Source organism: Lepidochelys olivacea, assembly GCF_965140295.1.
Source record: "Lepidochelys olivacea isolate rLepOli2 genome assembly, chromosome: 14".
Taxonomy (NCBI): Eukaryota; Metazoa; Chordata; order Testudines; family Cheloniidae; genus Lepidochelys; species Lepidochelys olivacea.
The window spans coordinates 25,255,674-25,277,651 of NC_140424.1; the positions used below are offsets into that span (position 1 = coordinate 25,255,674).

At 45.4% G+C, this 21,978-nt stretch overlaps 1 protein-coding gene across 1 annotated transcript in view; it reads right to left on the reverse strand.

Annotated features, from left to right (window-relative positions):
- Nucleotides 1-21,978, reverse strand: part of DNAH9 (dynein axonemal heavy chain 9) — a 387,812-nt gene that overhangs the window by 130,378 nt on the left and 235,456 nt on the right. Inside the window, exons 53-55 of the mRNA XM_084647504.1 lie at nucleotides 14,338-14,573; nucleotides 12,851-12,973; nucleotides 8,377-8,581 (exon numbers count right to left, since the gene is read on the reverse strand). Coding sequence (XP_084503630.1) covers nucleotides 8,377-8,581; nucleotides 12,851-12,973; nucleotides 14,338-14,573 — 564 coding nt within the window. The remainder of the gene's footprint in view (nucleotides 1-8,376; nucleotides 8,582-12,850; nucleotides 12,974-14,337; nucleotides 14,574-21,978) is intronic.

A 21,978-nucleotide genomic window follows, 5' to 3' on the forward strand; every position in this document is an offset into this window, starting at 1 on the left:
GACAGATACTGCCCCGCTCTTTAATATGCCCCTCACTGAGGCATATGAGGCAGCATGTGGGGATTGCTGTTTGGGATATCGACTGCACACGACCAGCTATGCCAGCGTTTTAAGCCTGGTGACCAATGCCACTGGGCTTTATCCTCAAATGATCTAAACTATAACTAACTAGTGGGTACTACTACTGAGCTGTAACTACAAAAAACAGATATAGGAAAAAACCCTCTAAGTGCATAGCAATTCTGAAGTAAACTACAAGGTAAGCTCCAACTCAGGCAGTGAGAATGATCTATGAGGGATCAGGATAGCATCTCCCTTAAATTGCCCTGGGAGGGGGCACAAAGAGGCATAGTGTGCGTGAGCCACCGCAATGGGTATTGCTATGGAAAACTCTCTGGCTTTGGACACACTGGGTGCACAAACACATAAATGGAATACAGATGTGAATCTCTCGGTGAGCAACTTCTGATCTGTCCCTGCATCCCTAGGCTGGAGCATGCTCAGTGCAGATGGAATATTTAGGGAATTTAGCTGCCAAATCTAACAGGTCTCTGTGACGTTGCACCCTATAATGCTTTATGGAAATATGTTTATGAATGTAAATATGACATAACTGGCATATGTTTATGCTACATATGCCATGTAACGTATCTCTGCAAAGGTTATGATCTGCTGAATATATTCATCCTATTTGTATGCATGTATCATTTTTGTATTCGAAGTTATTAATATTGGCTGTGTACATGTTTGATTTTAAGTAGCCTTAGTAAGGCATTTGGGCAGCTTCTTTAGAAAGGAATTTGCACATTAAGTTCCCAATCAAGAAACACTTAATGGACAATGGATCTTGGAAGGCTCCACATAAGAAGCCTACTTGAGGACGTTCAAGATAGCATGTGAACAATGGCTGCTACCTGTAAGTTCTGAGTGATGCATGGACATGTGACTTGCCCATGTGACTCCAATACTCCATCTTGTAGCTGGAATTCTACACAGGGAGAGGGAAGGGTGTCCACCCACAAGAGAGTCTATTTAAACCTCTGGGAGACCCCTCCATTTTGTCTTCAGTTGGCTCAAGAGAGAGCCTCTCCACCCCCAAAAGATACTTGAAAGAAACTGGAACAAAGGACAGTAACCACGGGGGTGTGAGTGATTGCTGGACCCAGACTTGAAGGAGGCTAGTCTGTAAAAGAAGCTTACTGGAACATCTCTGAGGATTAGGTTTCATCTGTAATCACTTTCTTACTGTATTAGGCATAGACTTGTATGTTTTTTTTTATTTTGTTTGGTAATTTACTTTGTTCTGTCTGTTACTACTTGGAACCACTTAAATCCTACTTTTTGTATTTAATAAAATCACTTTTTACTTATTAATTAAAGTATGTATGTATTAACACCTGGGGTGGCTGGGGGCGACAAACAGCTGTGCATATCTCTCTATCAGTCTTATAGAGGATGAATAATTTATGAGTTGACCCTGTATACACTTTATTTGGGGTTTTGGACCGCACTGGGAGTTGGGCATCCGAGTGTTGGAGACAAGAACACTTCTTAAGCTGTTTTCAGTGAAGCTTGCAGCTGTTGGGGGATGTGGCTCAGACCTGGGTCTGGGTTTGCAGCAGACTAGCAGGTCTGGCTCAAACCAGGCAGGGCACTGAAGTCCCAAGCTGCCAGGGGAAACGGGCTCAGGGGTAGTCTCAGCGCATCAGTTGGCAGCCCCAAGAAGGTTTCTGTGATCCAACCCATCACAGTCTCTACTGAGCATATGCACACTGATTTTCCAAGGCTTATATCTTAACCAAACTGGGTGGTTCTACATAAGAACAGCAAAAAGAACATTCCTGACATGCAGGCAACTCCCCTGCCAAAATTCAAATCCTTGCCCAAAGCACCTGAGCTCAACACTGCAATAGTTGTAAGAACTTTATTAACATGACCTAACCAATGTATTTTCCACTAGTTTTGGTCTTAGAAGCAGCTGAATTATTTTTGCTGAAACTTTCCAGAAATATTCACCCTAAGGCAGAAAATTAATGGGAATTGTCAGCTCACCCAGTTAGTTTGGCAAAGTTAGAACCAGCTGGAAACAGGGCCTTCCAATGGGAAGTGTTGAGCAACCTTAACTATAGGCAATGCTACAGGCTCCACTTATAATTATGCAATCTGAGGATGCTGCAGGCACTCTGTCCTGATGTACTATTTATACCCTTGCAAAGCAGTGCCAATCATTAACAGCTTCATTCTTGTTTCACAGTCTCTTTCCTCCATTCTGATTGTCTTAGCTCCCTAGTTTTGATGAGAGATTTCAGAGAGGCATCAGGTACAAAGCATGCACCCTGGTGAAAGCAGACATCATTAAAAAGGTTAATTGTGAGTGAGGCCTCCCAACACTGGATATTTGTCACACAGGGATAAATTACCTGTCTGCCTGTGGCTAAAGGGAACAAATTTCATATACAAAAATTCATAAAACACTCCCTGGATTCTCCAGGTGGTGCCAACACGATGGCTTTATTTTAATTTTTTTACATGGTTGTCCTTTCCAAAACTATATAAATCATCATCACCTGATAGATTTGCAATAGAGATACCATGAAGCTGTCTCTGCAAATTATATATAAACTTTAAATATTAAATAACCAATGAGGTCCCAGATTTTCAGAGTCAAACATCTCTCAGTAAGGTTTGTGCTCAGTGAAATGCCTAACTCTTTGATCGCAACATCAGACTCTTTTCCCTTTAGGCCAGTGAAGCTGACTCTTTCATAACGATATCATGTTCCACACTCTGACACTTGTTCATTTCTCTTTCTGAGAATGTGAAGCAGGCTGGGAGGTTCCCCCTGTCTTTTCGCTTGGCTCTGTCAGAGCGACGTGGGAGAACTCAATAACCGGTCCCCTGACATGTGCAGTAATTGAAAACTATTTAGCTGTTATTTGCATACTCCAGCTTTTACCCAGAAGTGGAATTTGTTCAGTAATCATCTTGGTGTTTATTTCTAACCCGAACACACCCCCACGAATAATATGTTCAGTGATCAAGTCAGATCTTTCTTTTGCTGAATTAACTGATTTTGAGACCCATGCAGGGCCTTAGACTTTAACGGGATGTGCACAGATTTAGAAGCTTTTGTAGACTTGTGAGAAAAAGGGTCAGATCCTTGACACACACACCCAATCTCTTTGGGCTGCTGGATTAGGACAGCACAAAACAGTCCTAACTGGTTAGCTGGAGATTCTGTTGGCAAAGGTCATGTTCGACACAGGAGAAGACTTCCCCCAGCCCTGGGGACATTGAAGGGGGAATGCGGGACATTCTTCTGCCATGTGCCCTCAGGGTGCTGTTCTCCAGTGACCTGGGACTGTTACTGCTGGTGGAAATTAGCGCAGCTCTGAGGTTACTCTAAATTGCAAAGGAGACCAAACTGCCTGTAAGAACCCACAGACTTACAATTGGGGTCTGTGGGGTTTCAGGCAGGCATTGTTTCCTCATCTCCACCAGGGCCCAGAAGGGCTTGCCACCAAGAGGAACTGAGATGACCTGCAGGAAATCCCACCATAGGGGGCATGAGCGACAGCCCTCTGGGGTTTCCTGATTGGCTGGCACTTCCCACATAAATCAGGAAGCCATTTCTGGGAGTTGTCTGAGTAATGCAGACCTCTGTCATGCCTCAGACCCTGCTCACCACTCCGCACTGTGACTCACCGTGATTCCTGGTGCTCGACCTAGGCTTAGCTCCCAACCCTGATCATGGGTTACTGTGTCTGGCTTAAGACCACTGCTGACTCCTGTGAAAAAATCTGGCCCAGCCCCATCCCGGTTCTCGCTTCACATTCTCACTTTGGTAATGGACTCTGACTTTGTGGTTTGGACCTGGCTTGGCCCTGGACTGATCCCTGACCTTTGGCCCGGATACTGAGCAGCTCACTCTGTGCCTGTGACCTGGTCCTCACACTGGCCCCCAGAAGCACAAGCATGGGGTGGGGATATGGAGGTGGCATACAGCCACCTCTGTTTCCCCCTTGGGGACTGCTGCAAGTGAAATGGGGCCAAGAAGCATGGAGAAAATATCCTGAGAAATTAGGACCGGACTTTGCAAAATAAACTGCTTGATTTGTCTTGTACACCCTGTGGCCAGCAGAAGTGCTTGGAAGTTTAGCTTGAGGAGCACTCACTAACATTTTTCTTCCCCTCCACTGGAACTTGAGCCCAAAAGTTTCAAAGCAAATAAGTGCCCTGGTTTCCGAAGTGCCGAGCACCCACAGCTCGCATTGGAAATCAGGCCACTTTTCCGTAGGCACCTCAGAACAAATTTAACATTAGGGATAGGAGTTTGAAAATGCTGGTCTGTGTGCTTATATGAACCTCCAGCAATGGAAGATGAATTCCCAACAGAGGAGTGGAGAGAGGTTTGTGGCATCCCTAGCATTAAAATGCTCCTCATGCATTTTCACTTAAGTTGATTCAAAAGCCAGCCTAGCAATTCTGTGACTTGATCCCTCACTCCCCACGCCAGAAGCAGCTCTAACAGCAGTGACCCCTTCTGTCCAGTCTAGGAGCTGTGCTGAGGAGCTGCCTTCCAATCCTCCTCCTTAAGCATCCACTCCCCTCAATCACTAGACGCTTAGAAAGACCTGACCTCCAATTCACATCATTTTCACTTCTCTCGCTAATACAGGCAGTTTCTCTTTTAAAGCAGAGATGTAAATTCCACAGAATCCGACTGAGCTAATAAACCCCAAAGTGTAATATTGCATTTGAGAGTTGCACGGTGTATTGGATTTGCCTTTCCCATGGTGTCATTATTTCATTAAAATGCAATGACTTTGAAGCTGGGCGGAATGCATCCTAGTTAGTGGCACAACTGTGTTAATCAAGTACACCCTACATCAACCCAATCCTACATGAATCAGTAAAGAGGAGTGTGTTGACTGCATTTGTAACCCACTGGCCCGGGTGTGTTCCAGGTCCCCCTCTGTGCCTGATGTACACAGGATATGGGTCTGTTAGAGCCCCACCTGGATAGTGTTGGCTTGCACTTTACAGTACACCAGTGGGTTACACATTTCTATACCATTGCTGCTATCTTGGATTCCTGTAATTCCTCCTGCATTTCAAAGACCACAGAATTTCATCCTGTTATACTTTGGGCTCAACACAGGGGTTTTAGTACATGTTTCTAAATTGCTAAATATGTATAATGAAGTATGCAAGATGTGCAGCATGGCCAGTTAACTCTGTTCTAGAAACTTAATGTTTGTAAGCTCTTTTTCATGGATTTATAGATTTTTAAAGCCAGACAAGATGATTAGATCATCTAGTCTGGACCTCATGTATTACATAGGCCAGAGAATTTCATCTTGTTACCCCCGTGTAGAGTTGGGCATATCTCAAGTTGGGCACCCATCAACAATAGTCACACGTGTGAAGAAGTTCTTCCTTTTGTTTGTTTTAAGCCTGCTGCCTATTAATTTCATTGGGTGACCCCTGATTCTAGTGTTATGTGAAGGGGTAAAGAACACTTCCCTGTTCACTTTCTCCACTCAAGTCATGATATTATAGAGATCTATCACATCCTCCCTTAGTTGTCTCTTTTCCAAACTGAACAGTCCTGGTCTTTCTAATTTCTCCTCATACGGAAGCTGTTCCATACCCCTAATAATTTTTGTTGCTATTCTCTGTACTTTTTCCAATTCTAATATATCTTTTTTTGAGATGGGGCACCCAGAACTGCATGCAATATTCAAGATGTGGGCATACCATGGCTTTATATAGTGGCATTATGATATGTTCTGTTGTATTATCTATCCCTTTCTGAATGATTCCCAACATTCTGTTTGCTTTTTTGACTGCTGCTGCATGTTGAGTGGATGTTTTCAGAGAACTATCCACAATGACTTCAAGATCTCTTTCTTGAGTGATAACAGCTAATTTAGATCCCATCATTTTGTATATGTAGTTGGGATTATGTTTTCCAAAGTGCATTACTTTGCATTTATCAACACTGAATTTCATCTGCCATTTTGTTGCTCAGTCACCTAGTTTTGTGAGATCCTTTTGTAACTCTTCATAGTCATATTTGGATTTAACAGTCTTGGGTAATTTTGTATCATCCACTTCACTGTTTACCCTTTTTTCCATTTAAGAATATGTTGAACAGCACTGGTCCCAGTTCAGATCCCTAGGGGACACCACTATTTACCTCTCTCCTGAAAACATTTATTCCTACCCTTTGGTTCCTGTCTTTTAACCATCCATGAGAGGGCCTTCCCTCTTAGCCCATGACTGCTTACTTTGGTTAAGAGCCTTTGGTAAGGGACCTTGTCAAAGGCTTTCTGAAAGTCCAGGTACACTGTGTCTACTGGGTCACACTTGTCCACATGTTTGTTGACCCCCTCAAAGAATTGTAATAGATTTGTGAGGCATGACTTCTCTTTACAAAAGCTGTGGTGGCTCTTCCCCAACAAATCATGTTAATCTGTGTGTCTGATAATTCTGTTCTTTACTATAGTTTCAACAATTTTGTCTGGTACTGAAGTTATGCTTACTGGCCTATAATTGTCAGGATCGCCTCCGGAACCTTTTTTAAAAATTGGGTTACATTAGCTATCTTCCAGTCATCTGGTACAGAGGCTGATTTAAGCGATAGGTTATATACCATAGCTAGTAGTTCTGCAATTTCATATTTGAGTTCCTTCAGAACTCTTGGGTGAATACCATCTGGTCCTGGTTACTTAATACTGTTTAATGTATCAATTTGTTCCAAAACCTGCTCTCAACACCTCAGTCTGGGACAGTTCCTCAGATCTGTCTCCTAAAAAGAATGGCTCAGGTGTGGGAATCTCCCTCATATCCTCTGCAGTGAAGATGGATGCAAAGAATTCATTTAGCTTCTCTGCAACAGCTTGTCTGCCTTGAGTGCTTCCTTAGCACCTCGACTGTCCAGTGGCCCCCACTGACTGATTGGTATACTTCCTTCTGATTTTTTTTGCTGTTAGTTTGAGTCTTTTGCTGGTTGCTCTTCAAATTGTTTTTTGGGCTGTCTAATTACACTTTTGCACTTGACTTGCCAGAGCTTATACTCCTTCGTATTTTCCTCGGTAGGATTTGGCTTCCCATTTTTAAAGGACTCCTTTTTGCCTCTAACTGCTTCTTTGACTTTGTTGTTTAAGCATGGTGGCATTTTATTTTGGTCCTCTTACTATTCTTTTATTTGGGGTGTACATTTAATTTGACTTCTATACATTTAAATATTTGCCTTTCAATCAATGGTCCTGCTAGGCTTTGAAACTCATACTTGATTGAGGAGAATGAGACGAAAGAGGCATTGCTCAAATTTGTGCTGCTGCTCTTTTTTTACTTAAGACATTTTTTAGAAAGACTGGATTCAATGGACAGCTGCATATTTGCGTACATTGCAATGGCGATATCTGGCAACTTTAAAAATTGCAATTTTTAAAATGAAAGCTTAATATTTGCCATATATTACAGAATGGAGAAAGACTGCAAAAGGACCCTAAAATAGCATGTTTGGTACATTTTTCTCATGCCCATGACTTTCCTCATTGCCTGATGGGAGGCATGTTTTTCTGGGACACGTAAAAATTATATCATATCCATCTCTTCCATAGCACTTGTCAGCCACAGATCTCAGAGCACGTTAAAAAGGAGGTGAGTATCATTGACTCCATTTCACAGAGAGGGAAAGCAAGGCACAAGGAGATGAAGTGACTCATCTGAGCACATTAGTAGCAGAGGTGGGACTAGAACCCAACAAGTCTTTGGCCAGGGTGCTATCTCAGCAGCCACACTACCTTCTGTTAAGCCACCCCTGCAAAAATTCGCTGTCAGGATTTCCTGAGGCCTGTTAGGCTGAAAAGGGAGAAAGTACAAAGCTGTCCCAAAGAGGGTGGGGCTTTTAAAAAAATGAGAGAAAAGGTGTGGCAATAATATTCTGCAGTGTGTATGTTGTTTTATTCAACCTCATATCAATGAAAAATGACTGAGTGGAATCTCCAAAAACTTTTTTACAAGTTTACCTTTAAACTGAAGCCTGTGAAGTCTGAGCTCCAAAGGAGAACTTTTTAGCAAGTTAGGAGCAAGAGGAGCAAGAGTTATAACTGAAAACCTTTTCCATCCTTAGCAGCATTGCCAGCTCTCAGTATTTTACTGCAAATCGCATAAGTTTTGATATTTTACTTAAAACCCTAGCAACTGGAGACGTGGCTCCAAACTCAAAAAGCAAAGAAAAAGAACCAATATTTTATTAAAATCTCATTATTTTAATGCCAATCTCATGGTTTTGGGTCCTGACTCATGATTTTTGAATGTTTATCAACAGTGTCTTAATTATAGTGGTTGCTACCAGCCACTTACCTTTAGTTCTTCCAGGTCAGGCCGCTCCATGCTCACTACAGCTGCTAGCAGCTGGTCTTCCAAGCCATCTCCAGTTACAGTGAAATTGATCAGGGTGCACTGTGCCTGCATCTCAGGTTGGTAATGGGGGTTTGCTAGCTTTGTGTGGAGGATGAGATGGAAACTGGGGTTGTATTCACATTCTTTGTCTCCAATTTTAATATACCTGAAACAGAATCAACAGATGAAAACGTTCATGTGGCTTCCAAAGCTCTTTTAGCTCACTTACTAATGTCATTCATGTCTAATAGCATTTAACAGCATGACATTATATATGCTCACTATACACAGATATCAATTTAAAGTTAAGAACAGTTATGGTTAGATGGCATTTGAGACACCCTCTCATTGAGATAGTCTAGACTTTCAGGCTGTCTCCATTTGGGGGTGCTCGATCTCAAATGTAAGTCATTCCTAGTTTTGAAGCAGCCCAACAGTCTGTCATAAAAAAAAAAGTTTCAACTTGATGACTTTAAAGAGTCATAACTTTAAATCTATGGAGCCTATTTTCTTCAGACTAGGCTGGGTCCGTAAATCTCACAGAGATTTAAAAATGAAGCCAAGGCTGGAGACTGGCTGTGCTGCACTGTCTCCTGTGAAAAGTAAGATAACAGACAAAATTCCAATTTGTTTTATATATTGCATGATTTGACAAATTGGTTATGGTTTATAACGACAGGGGAGGGACAGTGCAGAAGGAATATCAGAGCACAGCAAACCTAGGAATGAATGCAACCAGCAGGAATCAGAGCAGAAGAATTCCCAGATGAACGTGGGGTATAGTGATGTTGAATGTACATTTATCTTAGGCGTGCGCTACGCAGAACTTTGTACTGGTATCAGTATTTCAGTTTGGGGTGTGTTTTTTTTTTTACTGATACACAGGTATAAGTAAAGCCGTATAACTTGTGCGTGTAGACACAGCATCAGTAAAAAGATAAAATGTCATTACCCTTTGTATCACAGTAGTGCCAAACAGAATCTGGGCCCAACTGTGCTGGGCACTGTACATAAGAACGGCCATACTGGGTTACACCAATGGTCCATCTAGCCCAGTATCCGGTCTTCTCACAGTGGCTAGTGCCAGATGCTTCAGAGGTACCGAACACGTCAATTATTGAGTGATTCATCCCATTGTCTGCTCCCAGCTTCTGGCAGTCATGGGGTTGCATCCAGTGATGAGCTGCCAAAATCTTAACAATGGGTTCCCTCCTCACTCCACGAGGGGGTTGTTGCCCACCCCTGCCCCCCAGGACTCCTGCTCCATTCAACCCCCCAGTGTTCCTTGTTGCCCGCCCCCCCAGGACCCCTGCTCCATCCACCCCCCTCCTCTGTCTCCTGATTGCTCCCAGAACTGGGCAGGAGGGTCTCGTAGACCATCATAGTGGGTGCCCACCCCACCCCTAAGAGCCAGAGGTACCTGCCGGCGGGCAAGGTGGGGAGTCCCAGAGGTGCTTACCTGGGGCAGCTCCCAGGAAGCATCCAGCAGGTCCCTCTGGCTCCTAGGGGTGGGGGAGCAGCTGCTCCCCCACTGATCACATCAAAAGTGGTGCCTTAGGCGCCGACTCCCTGGGTGCTCTGGGGCTGGAGCACCCATGGGGAAAATTGGTGGGTGCAAAGCACCCACTGGCAGCTCCCCACCCTGTGTCTGGCTCCAGATCACCTCTGCTCCACCTCCGCCTCCTCCCCTGAAAGCACCGCCCCGCTCTGCTTCTCCGCACCCACCCCACCCCGGCTTCCCACGAATCAGCTGTTTGGCGGGAAAGCGTGGAGGGGGGAGAGAGAAGCAGGCAGCGGCTTCCCGCTCAGGCCCAGGGATGCGCAGGTGAGCTGGGGCGGGGAGCGGTTCCCCTGCACGCCCCCCCCCGGTTACCTGCTGCAGCGCAGGCAGCCCTCCTCGTGCCCCCCTGCCCCAGCTCACCTCCGCCTCCCTGGGCCTGAGCAGGAAGCCAGCAGCCTGCTTCTCAGCCTGCCCCAGCTTCCCGCGCGAACAGCTGATTCGCGGGAAGCCGGGGGGGGGGCACACGGAGAAGCAGAGCGGGGCGGCGCATTCAGGGGAGGAGGCAGAGCGGAGGTGAGGTGGGGCGGGGAGCTGCCGGTGGGTGCTCTGCACCCACCAAATTTTCCATTTGGGTGCTCCAGGGCTGGAGCACCCGTGGAGGTAGCGCCTAAGGTGTCACTTTTGGCTGGTTAAATTTAGAAGCCCTTTTAGAACTGGCTGTCCCTTGCGGAACAACCGGTTCTAAAAGGACTTCTAAATTTAACAACCGGTTCTAGCGAACCGGTGCGAACCGGCTCCAGCTCACCGCTGGTTGCATCCCTGATCATCTTGGTTAATAACCATTGATGCACGTAACCTCCATGAACTTGTATAATTCTTTTTTTTAATCCAGTCATACTTTTGGCCTTCACAGCACCCCCTGGCAATGAGTTCCACAGGTTGACTATGCAGTGTGTGAAGAAATACTTCCTTTTGTTTGTTTTAAACCTGCTGCCAATTAATTTAATTGGGTGACCCCTGGTTCTTGTGTTATGTGAAGGGGCAAATAACACTTCCTGATTCACTTTCTCCATACCAGTCATGACTGTATAAAGAGACCTCTATCATATCCCCCTCAAATGCCTCTTTTCCAAGGTGAACAGTCCCAGTCTTTTTAATCTCAGCTTCCCTACTCCTAATCACTTTTTCCAATTCTAATATATCTTCTTTGAGATGGGATGACCAGAACTGCATGCAGTATTCAAGGTGTGGGCGTACCATAGATTTATACAGTGGCATTATGATATCTTCAGTCTTATTATCAATCCCTTTCCTAATGGTTCCTAATTTTCTACTACCTTTTTTGATTGCTGCTGCACACTGAGCAGATGTTTTCAGAGAACTATCCACAATGATCCCAAAACCTCTTTCTTCAGTGGTAACAGCTAATTTAGATGCCATGATTTTGTATGCATACTTGGGATTACAGTTTTCCAGTGTGCATTACTTTGCATTTATCAACACTGAATTTCATCTACCGTTTTGTTGCCCAGTCATCCAGTTTTGTGAGATCCCTTTGTATCTCTTTGCAGTCTGCTTTGGATTTTACAGTCTTGAGTAATTTTCTATCACCTGCAAATGTTGCCATCTCACTGTTCACTCCTTTTTCCAGATCATTTATAAATATGTTGAATAGGACTGGTCCCAGTATAGATGCTTTTTACCTCTCTCCATTCTGAAAAATGATGGTTTCTTCCTACCCTTTGTTTCCTATCTTTTAACCACTTACTTATCCATGAGAGGTCCTTCCCTCTTGCCCCATGATTCTTACTTTGTTGAAGAGCCTTAGGTGAGGGACCTTTTCCTTGGCCTTCTGAACGGCCAAGTACACTATATCCACTGGATCACACTTGTCCACATGTTTGCTGACCCATTCAAAATATTCTAATAAATTAGTGAGGTATGATTTCCCCAAGAAATCATGTTCATCTATGTGTCTGAAAATTCAGTTTTTTACTATAGTTTCAACTAATTTCCTAGTACTGAGGTTAAGCTTACTGGCGTGTGATTGGCAGGATCACCTCTGGCACCTTTTTAAAAAATCAGCATTACATTAGCTCTCCTCCAGTCATCTGGTACAGAGGCTGATTTAAGCAATAGGTTACATACATTCATATACATAGATACATATACGTACATATGCATAGATAGTGAGAGACAGTTCTTGCATCAAAGACCTTACAGTCTAAACAGATGGAGTGGGAGAAAGGGAGTATTATCTACAGTCACAGAAGGAGCTTGTAACATAGCCCAGAACTGACCCCAGATACGCAGAGTCCCCATCCAAAACCTTGACCACAAGACTATCCTTTCTCTTGACTTCAATGGGACATCTGTCCATGTGGATCAGCTTGCAGGATTGGTGCCTTGGTGTGGAGTTCCTGAATATGAAAGTCCCTTTTCCCCAGGATGCCCAGGAGAACCACCCAAAGACCAAGGAGCAAGCTAGACATTTGGATGGCCAATATTCCCTTTTTCAAATAGTAACTGTTATTACCTCACAGTGACTTTCTAGAACTGAGTAATATACCACTGACAAGGGAGTGTGTTAGTTTTGCCATTGTCAGAAGAGATTCTAGTTTCATGTCACATCCACTACAAGTTTGTCTCCTTTTTCAAATTTTTCTGCTCTAGCTGTCACTTTTGGTACTGAAACAGCCATCTTGGTTTTGATGCTTTACTTTCACAATAAGGACAGGTTTCACAGTAGCAGCTGTGTTAGTCTGTATTCGCAAAAAGAAAAGGAGGACTTGTGGCAAGTGAGAAAGACACACACACCCCCAAGCTTGGCAAAGGCAAGATATTAGCATAAAGAACCCATCTCTTCTCCTGCCGACACTGGAAAAAGCCAGACAGAGAGATGGCCACAGACACATATTTCATTCAGACTCTCACCTTCCTTTCTTGATTGTTTCTCGGCCAAGTAATGCTCCCAAAACTGGATCCACAGATTCCTCCAAGTTTTCAATCAAAACCACTTCACCTGCAGCAAGGGCTCGTTCCATGGTGTCCAAATACCTAGCACAGATGGTATTGGTACAATATCAGCATGTAGCACAGACTCTACTCACTGCAGCAAGGAGCATGAGCCCTGAGGGACACCAGAGAAAGCTGTGGAACACCACTGAACAATTAGAACACAACAAAAACAATGAGGGGCAGCAGTGGGGGAGTCAGTTGGCCTCCTGTAGAAAAACCAATGGGGTTTCTACTACATTTCATAGAGAGCTTGCTGACCAGGGTGTCTGTGTATCCACACAGCCTTAGATGGTTAGGCACAGGGTATGTCTACACTGCAAACACCAGGAATGGCTGCAGTGAATGGGGTAAATGGAGGTATTTGACTCTTCTCATTGCACCTCTAAATAAAGTGTTCTCCTGTGCATAACTGACACCCTGGCATGCAGCTGGAGATGGGGAAAGGAGGGACTGCATCACAGGGTAGGCAATGATGGCAGACAGTGTGGACCTTATGGGATTTTTTGTTCCCATCTAGATGTCAAGATGCCTCCTCCACTTTCATCACTTTACATTTTACTGCTTTAAACAACTAAAATGCACAATGAGCAGCCAGGAGCACCCTCCAGGGGCTCTTAAAATGCTTTCAAACCCACACCTGATCTGGCCTGTTTCCAGGGCTGGAATTCCAACCAGCCAATCACCTTGATCCCCTTTGAAACCGATGATGTTTCAGTACTGAGTGGTCAGTCTGGCCATTTGACAAGCAGCTTGCACAGCCAATGAGCAGCGGAAACAGAGTAGGTGGGAGTTCTTTCCATATACACCTTGTATACTCCTCCTTTGTCTTTAACCCTGAGTTCACTGCAAGGCCACATTAAATGGCAGAGGGAGTGGGCCTGGCAGTTTCCCTAACCCCCTGATGAATATGGCAGCTCTATTCTATTTGCTTAGGCTCTCCTACTTTCTAGGACCTGCAGAAATGAGATCTGCTCTGCCTTTGTCCCACTGTGGAATGGAGTCAGGTGGGGCAGAATATAAGGCACGTGCTAACACAACAGTAGCCTGAAATGGACTAAGTCCACAGGGTGGAGAGTTACCATCCCAAGTGCAGAAGATTGGTATCCAGGTGTGCCCACATACATCTCTTTTCTCCTCCTTTTCCATTTTAAGGAGGTTTCTACTGCAACTAGGCCAAGCATTGAACAGCCCTGCTTATATTTAAACAGAAACGAAAGCAGTAAGGGTAATCATCTTGGTAATGAAAAAAGCAGGTTAATACACAAACAACTTTGGGAGCTTTCCCAGCCACTTGAATTTGCTCCAGTAGTCCTTACGCTGAAGTTATACACATGCAGTACCTCAAGTTTGACACCGTAGCTAGCAATTAAAATACATGATTCTGTATGGTGGCTTGCATTTACCCCTTCTGCCCGATTCTGATCACTCTAAGATCTTCACCATACTTGGTTTTGATCCATTTGATCCCCTGGAGTTGGGGATCAACCATAAGGGGCCAGCGTTCACAGTTTGTGAGGATTGTGGCATTTTCCGTGGACATCCGATCAGCTGGAAGGCCTTCGTTCTGCCAGGCTGCTATATCAGCATCATCCGTCAGCATTGTCAGAGGGTCTAATGATGGAGTTACAGGGATTGGTACCTGAAAGCAAAGGAGGAATGTCCCCAAGCACATCGTTAAAAACTTGTGGAAGAAGCTGCTACATATTCCAAGGATGGGCAAGCAGAACCGAATCTAGCAATTTAGCTTAAGTGTTATTTGTTGGTGGCCTACAGTTTTACAGGATAGTTTTGATCTAGCATTAAAAGCCTCACTCATTCCTGATATATAGAAAAAAACAAAGAATAATGCCTGCAGCATGCTAAGCACACCAAGTCATCACAGCTAAGCAGAGCAGGTTCAGATCACAAATTTTCATGTACAAACTCTTTGAAATGACAGTTTTGAAGAATATAATTAACATCCTCATAGGTCTGCTGTTTGTTGCAAAATGACATTGGCAGCTCTAGAAACATTTCTACAACAGGCAAGCCCCTATCTGGGCCAGCTATGTTTACCTAGGAAACCTGGACATGACAACTGATAAGCAAGCATTACTTGCTATGGGAAATGGAGATGCCATCACTTTTAGTGAAGCTATATGGATTGTCTTTTTAAATTTCCAGCAGGAAGTCAGGCAGCAGGTGGGAAGTTTTAGGAGAAGTTCTGCATTAAAGCAGAGAGACAGGATGGCTTTAGGGATAATACTGGCTCTCTTATTCTAACAGAGGTCCTTGTTCAGTGTTACAGAAAGAGAAAGTTACTGACCTATAACTGGAGATTCTTCAAGATGTGTGGTCCCTCTCTGTATTCCACTGTGCATTTACTCATGTGCACCACGCATCCGGAGCCAGAGAATTTGAAAGTAGAATCCATTGGTCCGTGCATGCACTCTGGCTCACCTTGTGTCTCTGACCAAGATGATAAAGCGCAGGATGAACTGACTATCTCTCCAGTTCCTTCTCTACTGCAAACCAGAAAAGATCTGAAGCAGAGGGAAAGAGAGGTGGATAGTGGAATACAGAAATACAGATATGGACCACACATCTCAAAGAACCTCTACTTACAGGTGAGTAACTTCCTCTTCTTCTTCAAGTGATGGTCCCTATTGTATTCCACTGTGGATGTCTGACAAGCAGTACTTAAGCAGGAGGAGGCTGTAGATGGTAGAGCTTAGCAGAGGACCGCTATCCCAAAGGAGGAATCATCAGAGGAGTCCTGCACCAGGGCATAACGTCTCACAAACATGTGAACCGAGCCCCACGTGGCCACTTTACAGATACCAAGGATACTTACTTCCTGAAGTGATGCCAAAGTTATTACTTGTGCTCTTGTCGAATGAGCTCTTAACCCATGGTGGCTGGGGGAAGGTTCAATAGCTGGTAGCAGAATAGAATGCAGCCAGAGATCTGTTTGTAGATTCTCTGGATGGAGATGGCACACCCCCTGATTCTTTCTGCTATAGAGATTAATAGTCTCCGGGACTTCCTAATTGGCTTTGTTCTTTGCAGGGAAAAGGCCAAGGCGCACTGAACATCGAGGGAATGGAGTCTTTGTTCCTCTGTGAAAGTGTGCAGTTTTGGAAAGAACTTAGGGAAGTGAATCGATTGGTTAAGGTGAAATTCTGAAACTACTTTTGGGGTGAATTTGGGTTGTAGATGCAAAGGAACCTTATCCTTCTGGAATAAAATATAAGGAGGATTCATCATCATTTCTCCAAGCTTGACAGACCTTCTAGCTGAGGTAATGGCTACGAGGAAAGCACCCTTCATGGAAAGGAGAAACATGGAGCAAGAAACTAAAGGTTCAAAGGGGGGTCTTGTGAGTGTTGAGAACAAAGTTCAGGTCTCCCTGGAGAGTACACTTCTGAATAGGCAGGAAGGGTCTGATTAGGCCTTTCCAGTATCTGGTAGTCAGTGAATGTGTGAAGACCAAGTAGCCCTGAGAAGATGGATGGTATGCACTGCTTTTTGCAAAGTGCACTTGCAAGGAATTGATGGACAGACCTAATGTCTTCAGACAGAAGATATGATCCAAGATGAGAGGAGTATCTGCATTTTCTGGGGGAATGCTCCTTTGACGAGCCCAAGAAGAAAGCACCTCTATTTAGCTAAGTAACATCTTCTAGTAGAGTCCTTCCTACTATTAGAAAGGATTCCTCACAGGCTGTGGAGCATGAACATTCTAAGGATGCTGCCCATCGAAATACCAAGCCCTGAGGTGTAGTTCATATGGCTCAAGGGGCTTGACCTTGTCATTCCACTGGGTCAGGAGCTCAAGAAACACTGGAAGGATGATAGGTAGTCAGGATGACATGCGTAGGAGGTTGGGAAATCAAAAATGTCTGGGCCAATAGGGGGACATCAGGATGACATGTACCTGTGCGGCTGGATGTTGCGTAGAACTCATGGCAGGAGCAGTAGAGGAGGGAAGGCATAGTTTGAATTAGTTCAACCAAGGAAGAAGTAGAGGGTCACTCTGGGAGTGGTAATATGGTCCAGTCCAATGAGGGAAGGAGAAAAGGGATGCCCACACATGCCTGATGAGGATTTGTGCACCATAGGAGGGAAGACACTGCCTTGGCTGGAACTGTTACCATGGCGATCATGGGATGGCAGTTTGGAAAGTAAACTGTTGCCTTCAAACATAGCTGCAGTCAAAGGTGGAGCCGTACAAACAGGGTGATTTAAGTGCATGAGGCCATATGATCTAAGTGAGACTGACATGTCTTGACTGGTACTCAAGGGTTTTCTGTGATCTGAGTTATTATTGCTCATGGTCTCGAACCTGTCCTTGGGCAAGTATGCTCTTGTGGAGATAGAACTGAAGGTGGCCCCAATTAAGTCCAGAGATTATGTGGGGGTAAGAATAGATTTTTTGGTGTTTGTGCTGACTCCTAGTGAGGAGAGCAGGTGCAGCATTACAGAAGTTGACACACAGGCTTCCTGGCAGGACTTGGCGACAAGAAGCCAGTCATTGAGATAGGGGAAGACCATGAGACTGTAACATCTGACATGAGCTACTACTACCAAGAATACCTTGGTAAAGTCTCCAGGGGGTGGTTGCTATGCTGAAAGGGATAACTCTGTACTGAAAATGGCCGGAGCCCACCATGTATCAGAGGAAGAGTCTGTGAGCGGGATGAATGCCTACATGAAAGTCCTTCAGATCCAGGGCTGTAAACCACATGCCCTTTTCTGAAGATGAGATTATAGATGGCAAAATGACCATGCAACACTTGAGTTTGTGAATGAAATGGTTGAGATGGTGGAGACAGAGGTTTCTATCCACGCTTCTTTTTGAGGACCAGGAAGAAAGTCAAATAAAACCCACTCCCTTGGTATTGAAGACACACATGTTCTAGCGCTCCTCGCTCTAACAGGGAGTCCACCTCTTGTTTGAGAATACTCTCATGAGAGCTATCCCCGAAGCGGGGTGTGGAGTGGGATTTTGGGGGAGGTGGGCATGCAAACTCTATCATATAACCAGAGTGGATGAAGTTCAGTGTCTACCTGTCTGTTGTTATTGCACTCCAGGTGTTGAAAAATAGCGCTAGATGACCCCCAAATGGTGTGTGGAGGTTGGGAGTGTTGAGCTTGGTGGTTCTCAGCTCTCAAGTGGGAGCTGAGATTGAGACAGAGCCTGTTGCCGAGGGTGTGGGGAAGCAGCTCTTGTGAACCCTCTGCATCTTGTGTGGTGGTTCATAGGGCCTCTGGTGGAAAATCTTCCTCTTCGGGGGAGGCATATATATCTCCAGGGAGCAGAGGGTAGCCCTAGATTCCTTCAATGTTTGGAGGGACTTGTCTGTCTTTTGGTTGAAGAGCTGTGGTTCATTAAAGGGGAGATCCTCAATGGTATACCATAGGACCACCCTAGGTAACTCTGACGCATGGAGCCATGACTCCCTGCACATAACAATGGTAGTAGCCATAGGTCTAGAGGAGGTATCAGTGGCACTGACTGTGGACTGGCAAGTAGGATTGGCTATCAGTTTGCCTTCATCTATGAGAGCTTGGAAAAGAGCTCTGTCTGGTTGAGGAAGGCGGTCAGAAAATTCTGCAAACCTGGCACAGTTCAGGAAGTCGTATTTAGCCATTACATAAGAACAACCATGCTGGGTCAGACCAAAGATACATCTAGCCCAGTATCCTGTCTTCCGACAGTGGCCAATGCCAGGTGCTTTAGAGGGAACGAACAGAACAGGTAATCATCAAGTGATTCATCCCCTGTTGCCCATTCCTAGCTTCTGGTAAACAGAGGGTAGGAACACCATTAGTGCCTGGTAACTGGCTATCCTGAACTGTAGGCTAGATGATGAAACAACATTTCCCCTCAGTAGATCCAATGGTTTGCCCTCTTTATCCATAGAAGTAGACCAGGGGTGTTGCTGCTTAGCCCTTTCAGAAGCAGCCTGGACCACAAGGGAGCAGGATGAGAGAACAAAAATTCCGCTTCTTTGGCCAGCACATAACAATTCTTCCAATTCTGTGGAAGCACAGGTGGCAGGGGTGCGCCAAAAAGTCCTACCTAGCTCCACTTTGGCTTCATTAATGGGGAGTGTTATTCTGTTGGATCTGGAGGAGTGGAGAATGTTTTGGAGTTCATGATGGGAATCCTGGACCACTTCAAGAGGAATCTGTAGTTTTCCAGTGAAGAAGATCTCTGCAAAGAAGATCCTGGAATTGTTTGAAGTCATTGGAGTGGAGGGGGAGTGGGTGGAGAAGGAGACATTTTGGGGGAGGGGGGGCGCGAGGTGTCAGTGCTTCATCTGGAGATGAAAACAGTTGTTTTACCTGTTCCAGCAGAACAGCCAGATCTGGTGCACAATGCTCCTCTTCCTCTGTAGGATCCAAGGGCAGATCTGAGTGTCCCCATAGAGAGGTGGCAAGGGGTGACTCCCTAGCAGATTGGCCCAACTCTGCAGGATGGCACTGGTTCCAAGGCCCCAAATAGGCCAGTAGGAGGGGTCAATAGGGAGTCATGGAGGCCCCCATGGCATAAGGTACCTGCAGCTCCTAGTTAGATGAGGCAAAGGGCGGTCCCAAATTGGCGCAAGTCTTTTGGGTAGCGGAGGATATGGGGGGTGGGGGGAAAAGGTTCATTGGGTGGCTCGGAATCTCCCGTTAAAGAGAAGACCAATTCCAGTTCCACTAGCAATATTGTCGGTGCTGCTGGCGCAGAGTTGCATTCTGTGTATCGGATGGGTGACAAACTCCTTCCAGTGGTCAACTCCCTTAATTATGTCATTTCCTCTTTGGAGACAGAAGGACTTAATGGAGGAGGGGATTCCAGATCTGGGAGAGCAAAAATGTCCTCTGGCACAGCAATGGATTCAGATCTCTATGATTCAAGAGGGAGTCTACTTGTCTGAGCTGCTGGAGCCGGAGGAGATTGTGTCACTGCTGCGAAAGATGATCACACGGATAGACAAAACTGATGATGATCAATCTTCATCAGTGCTGTTTTGGAAATGCTGAGGATGATGGTATCAATGGATCATAATCCCGTATAGATGTATCCTAATGCTTGTGGGCTTTCATTTTGTGCCTTTGGGACGTAAGAACATAAGAACGGCCATACTGGGTCAGACCAAAGGTCCATCTAGCCCAGTATCCTGTTTTCCAACAGTCGCCAATCTCAGGTGCCACAGAGGGAGTGAACAGAACAGGTAATTATCAAGTGATCCACCTCGTCACCCATTCCCAGCTTCTGGCAAACAGAGGCTAGGGACACTATCCCTGCCCATCCTGGCTAATAGCCATTGATGGACCAATCCTCCATGAATTTATCTACACTTGGGACATACTGACTCCTCATGGGCCAAGCTAATGGGTTTGCTCAGAGCTGAATCCAACTTTTGGAAGTGGAATTAGAGGAAGACTTAGTCTCATACTTATGAGAGTGCTTCCTGGATTTCCGACAAGATCCTGCCAGGGGTTCTGTGGGAATAGACACTGCCACACCAAAGTCAGACTTCGCACCAGAAGCAGACTCCTTGCTGAATCAGACTGATGTACAGAGGATATTCCCTAGCCTGGATCTGTTTGAGGCCTCACGGCCTTCTCCACAAGGTGCTTCCAGAGACCAAGTTCCCACCCTTCCAGGGTATGGCTGGGGAATGACTGGCAGATACTGCACCTCGCCCTGATGTGGGCTTGCCCAATGGAGTCCAGGCAGTACTGGTGGCTATCGCTGACTGAGAAGGATCACTGGCAGGAAACGCAGAGTTTAAAACCCAGAGTCCTGGGCATAGTCCAGTACCCGAACGGTATGTGGGGAGGTGAGTTGTTTTCCCAAAGAGACTAAATCTAAACACTAAGAGATCTATAAAACACTAAACTGTAATAAATGTACAAGCTGTTAAAACATTTACAAAGCTAAATGTAAATCTTATCTTGTAGGATGAAGATGAAGTTAGTTCCGCCCTGGACCACATGGTGGTGAGAATGAACTGGAGAGATGGTCGGTCCCCCCAGCCCTCTATCCCCTCGGTCAGAGGCACAAAGAGAGCCAGCAAGCATGAGCAGACCAACAGACACTACTTTCAAATTTTCCATCCCCAGGCACATGATGTGGATGTGAAAACTCACAGTGAAAGATGGACCATCTCTCAAAGAAGAAGGGATGTATCATGATTTTTTGCTATCATCACTTGGCACCTGTTGCTTTCTCAAACTTCCAGGTATGGGGATCACTCAGCTCAGTTTGTGCTATATTAAAAAGCCTCTAAGCATTTCACCTCTGCGTGTAATGTTCACTAAGTTACTGCTGCACAAAGGCTCAACTCTGCAAGTTGCTAAACACTCTGGTTCCGATCCAATACAGCACAAGTGGCTCCACTGAAAACACTTTGTGACAAAGCCACCAATTATGTCTGACTTGCTCCTGCCTGCATCAGGTTACTGACGGGGTGACGCGGGCAAAACACGTTGGGAAGCCAGTCCACCTGAACCATGAAGTGAAGGCAGGACTTCTGACACATCAGGGCAGCCCCAAATCCAGACAAACCGAAGGGCCCTTACACATTTCCCCGTGACACACACATAGAAACATGCAGCCAAGTATTCATGAAGCCAGCATCAACTTCATCAAATGAAAGCAGGTTCCCATTCTCCATGCACAAGAATATGGAGCTCTCATGCCCACCTGCCAGCCTAGAATAGGGCTAGACCTCTGGATCTGCCCCACACTCATGTGGCCCAGTCTCTTGCTACCTTCCTCCCTCCAGTCTGTTTTCCCTTTGGGAGCCTCTCTCTTCTTCATGGCCAAAATTCTACACGGCTAACACGGATGCCACCTCCAGAGCAGCCTCAGCTCCCAGTGGCTCAGTGCATGCTGCAGATACGCTGCACCTCTGAAAACCAGTCACTTTTATAACTCAGTTACTAGGAGGGAATGGGAGTAACAGCCCCATTGAGAAGGAACACAGATTACTGCCCCCGCCCAGAGCAAGGTGAGACCAGGGACCAGACGGTGAGCTCCAGAATCACCATCTGGTTACTGGTGT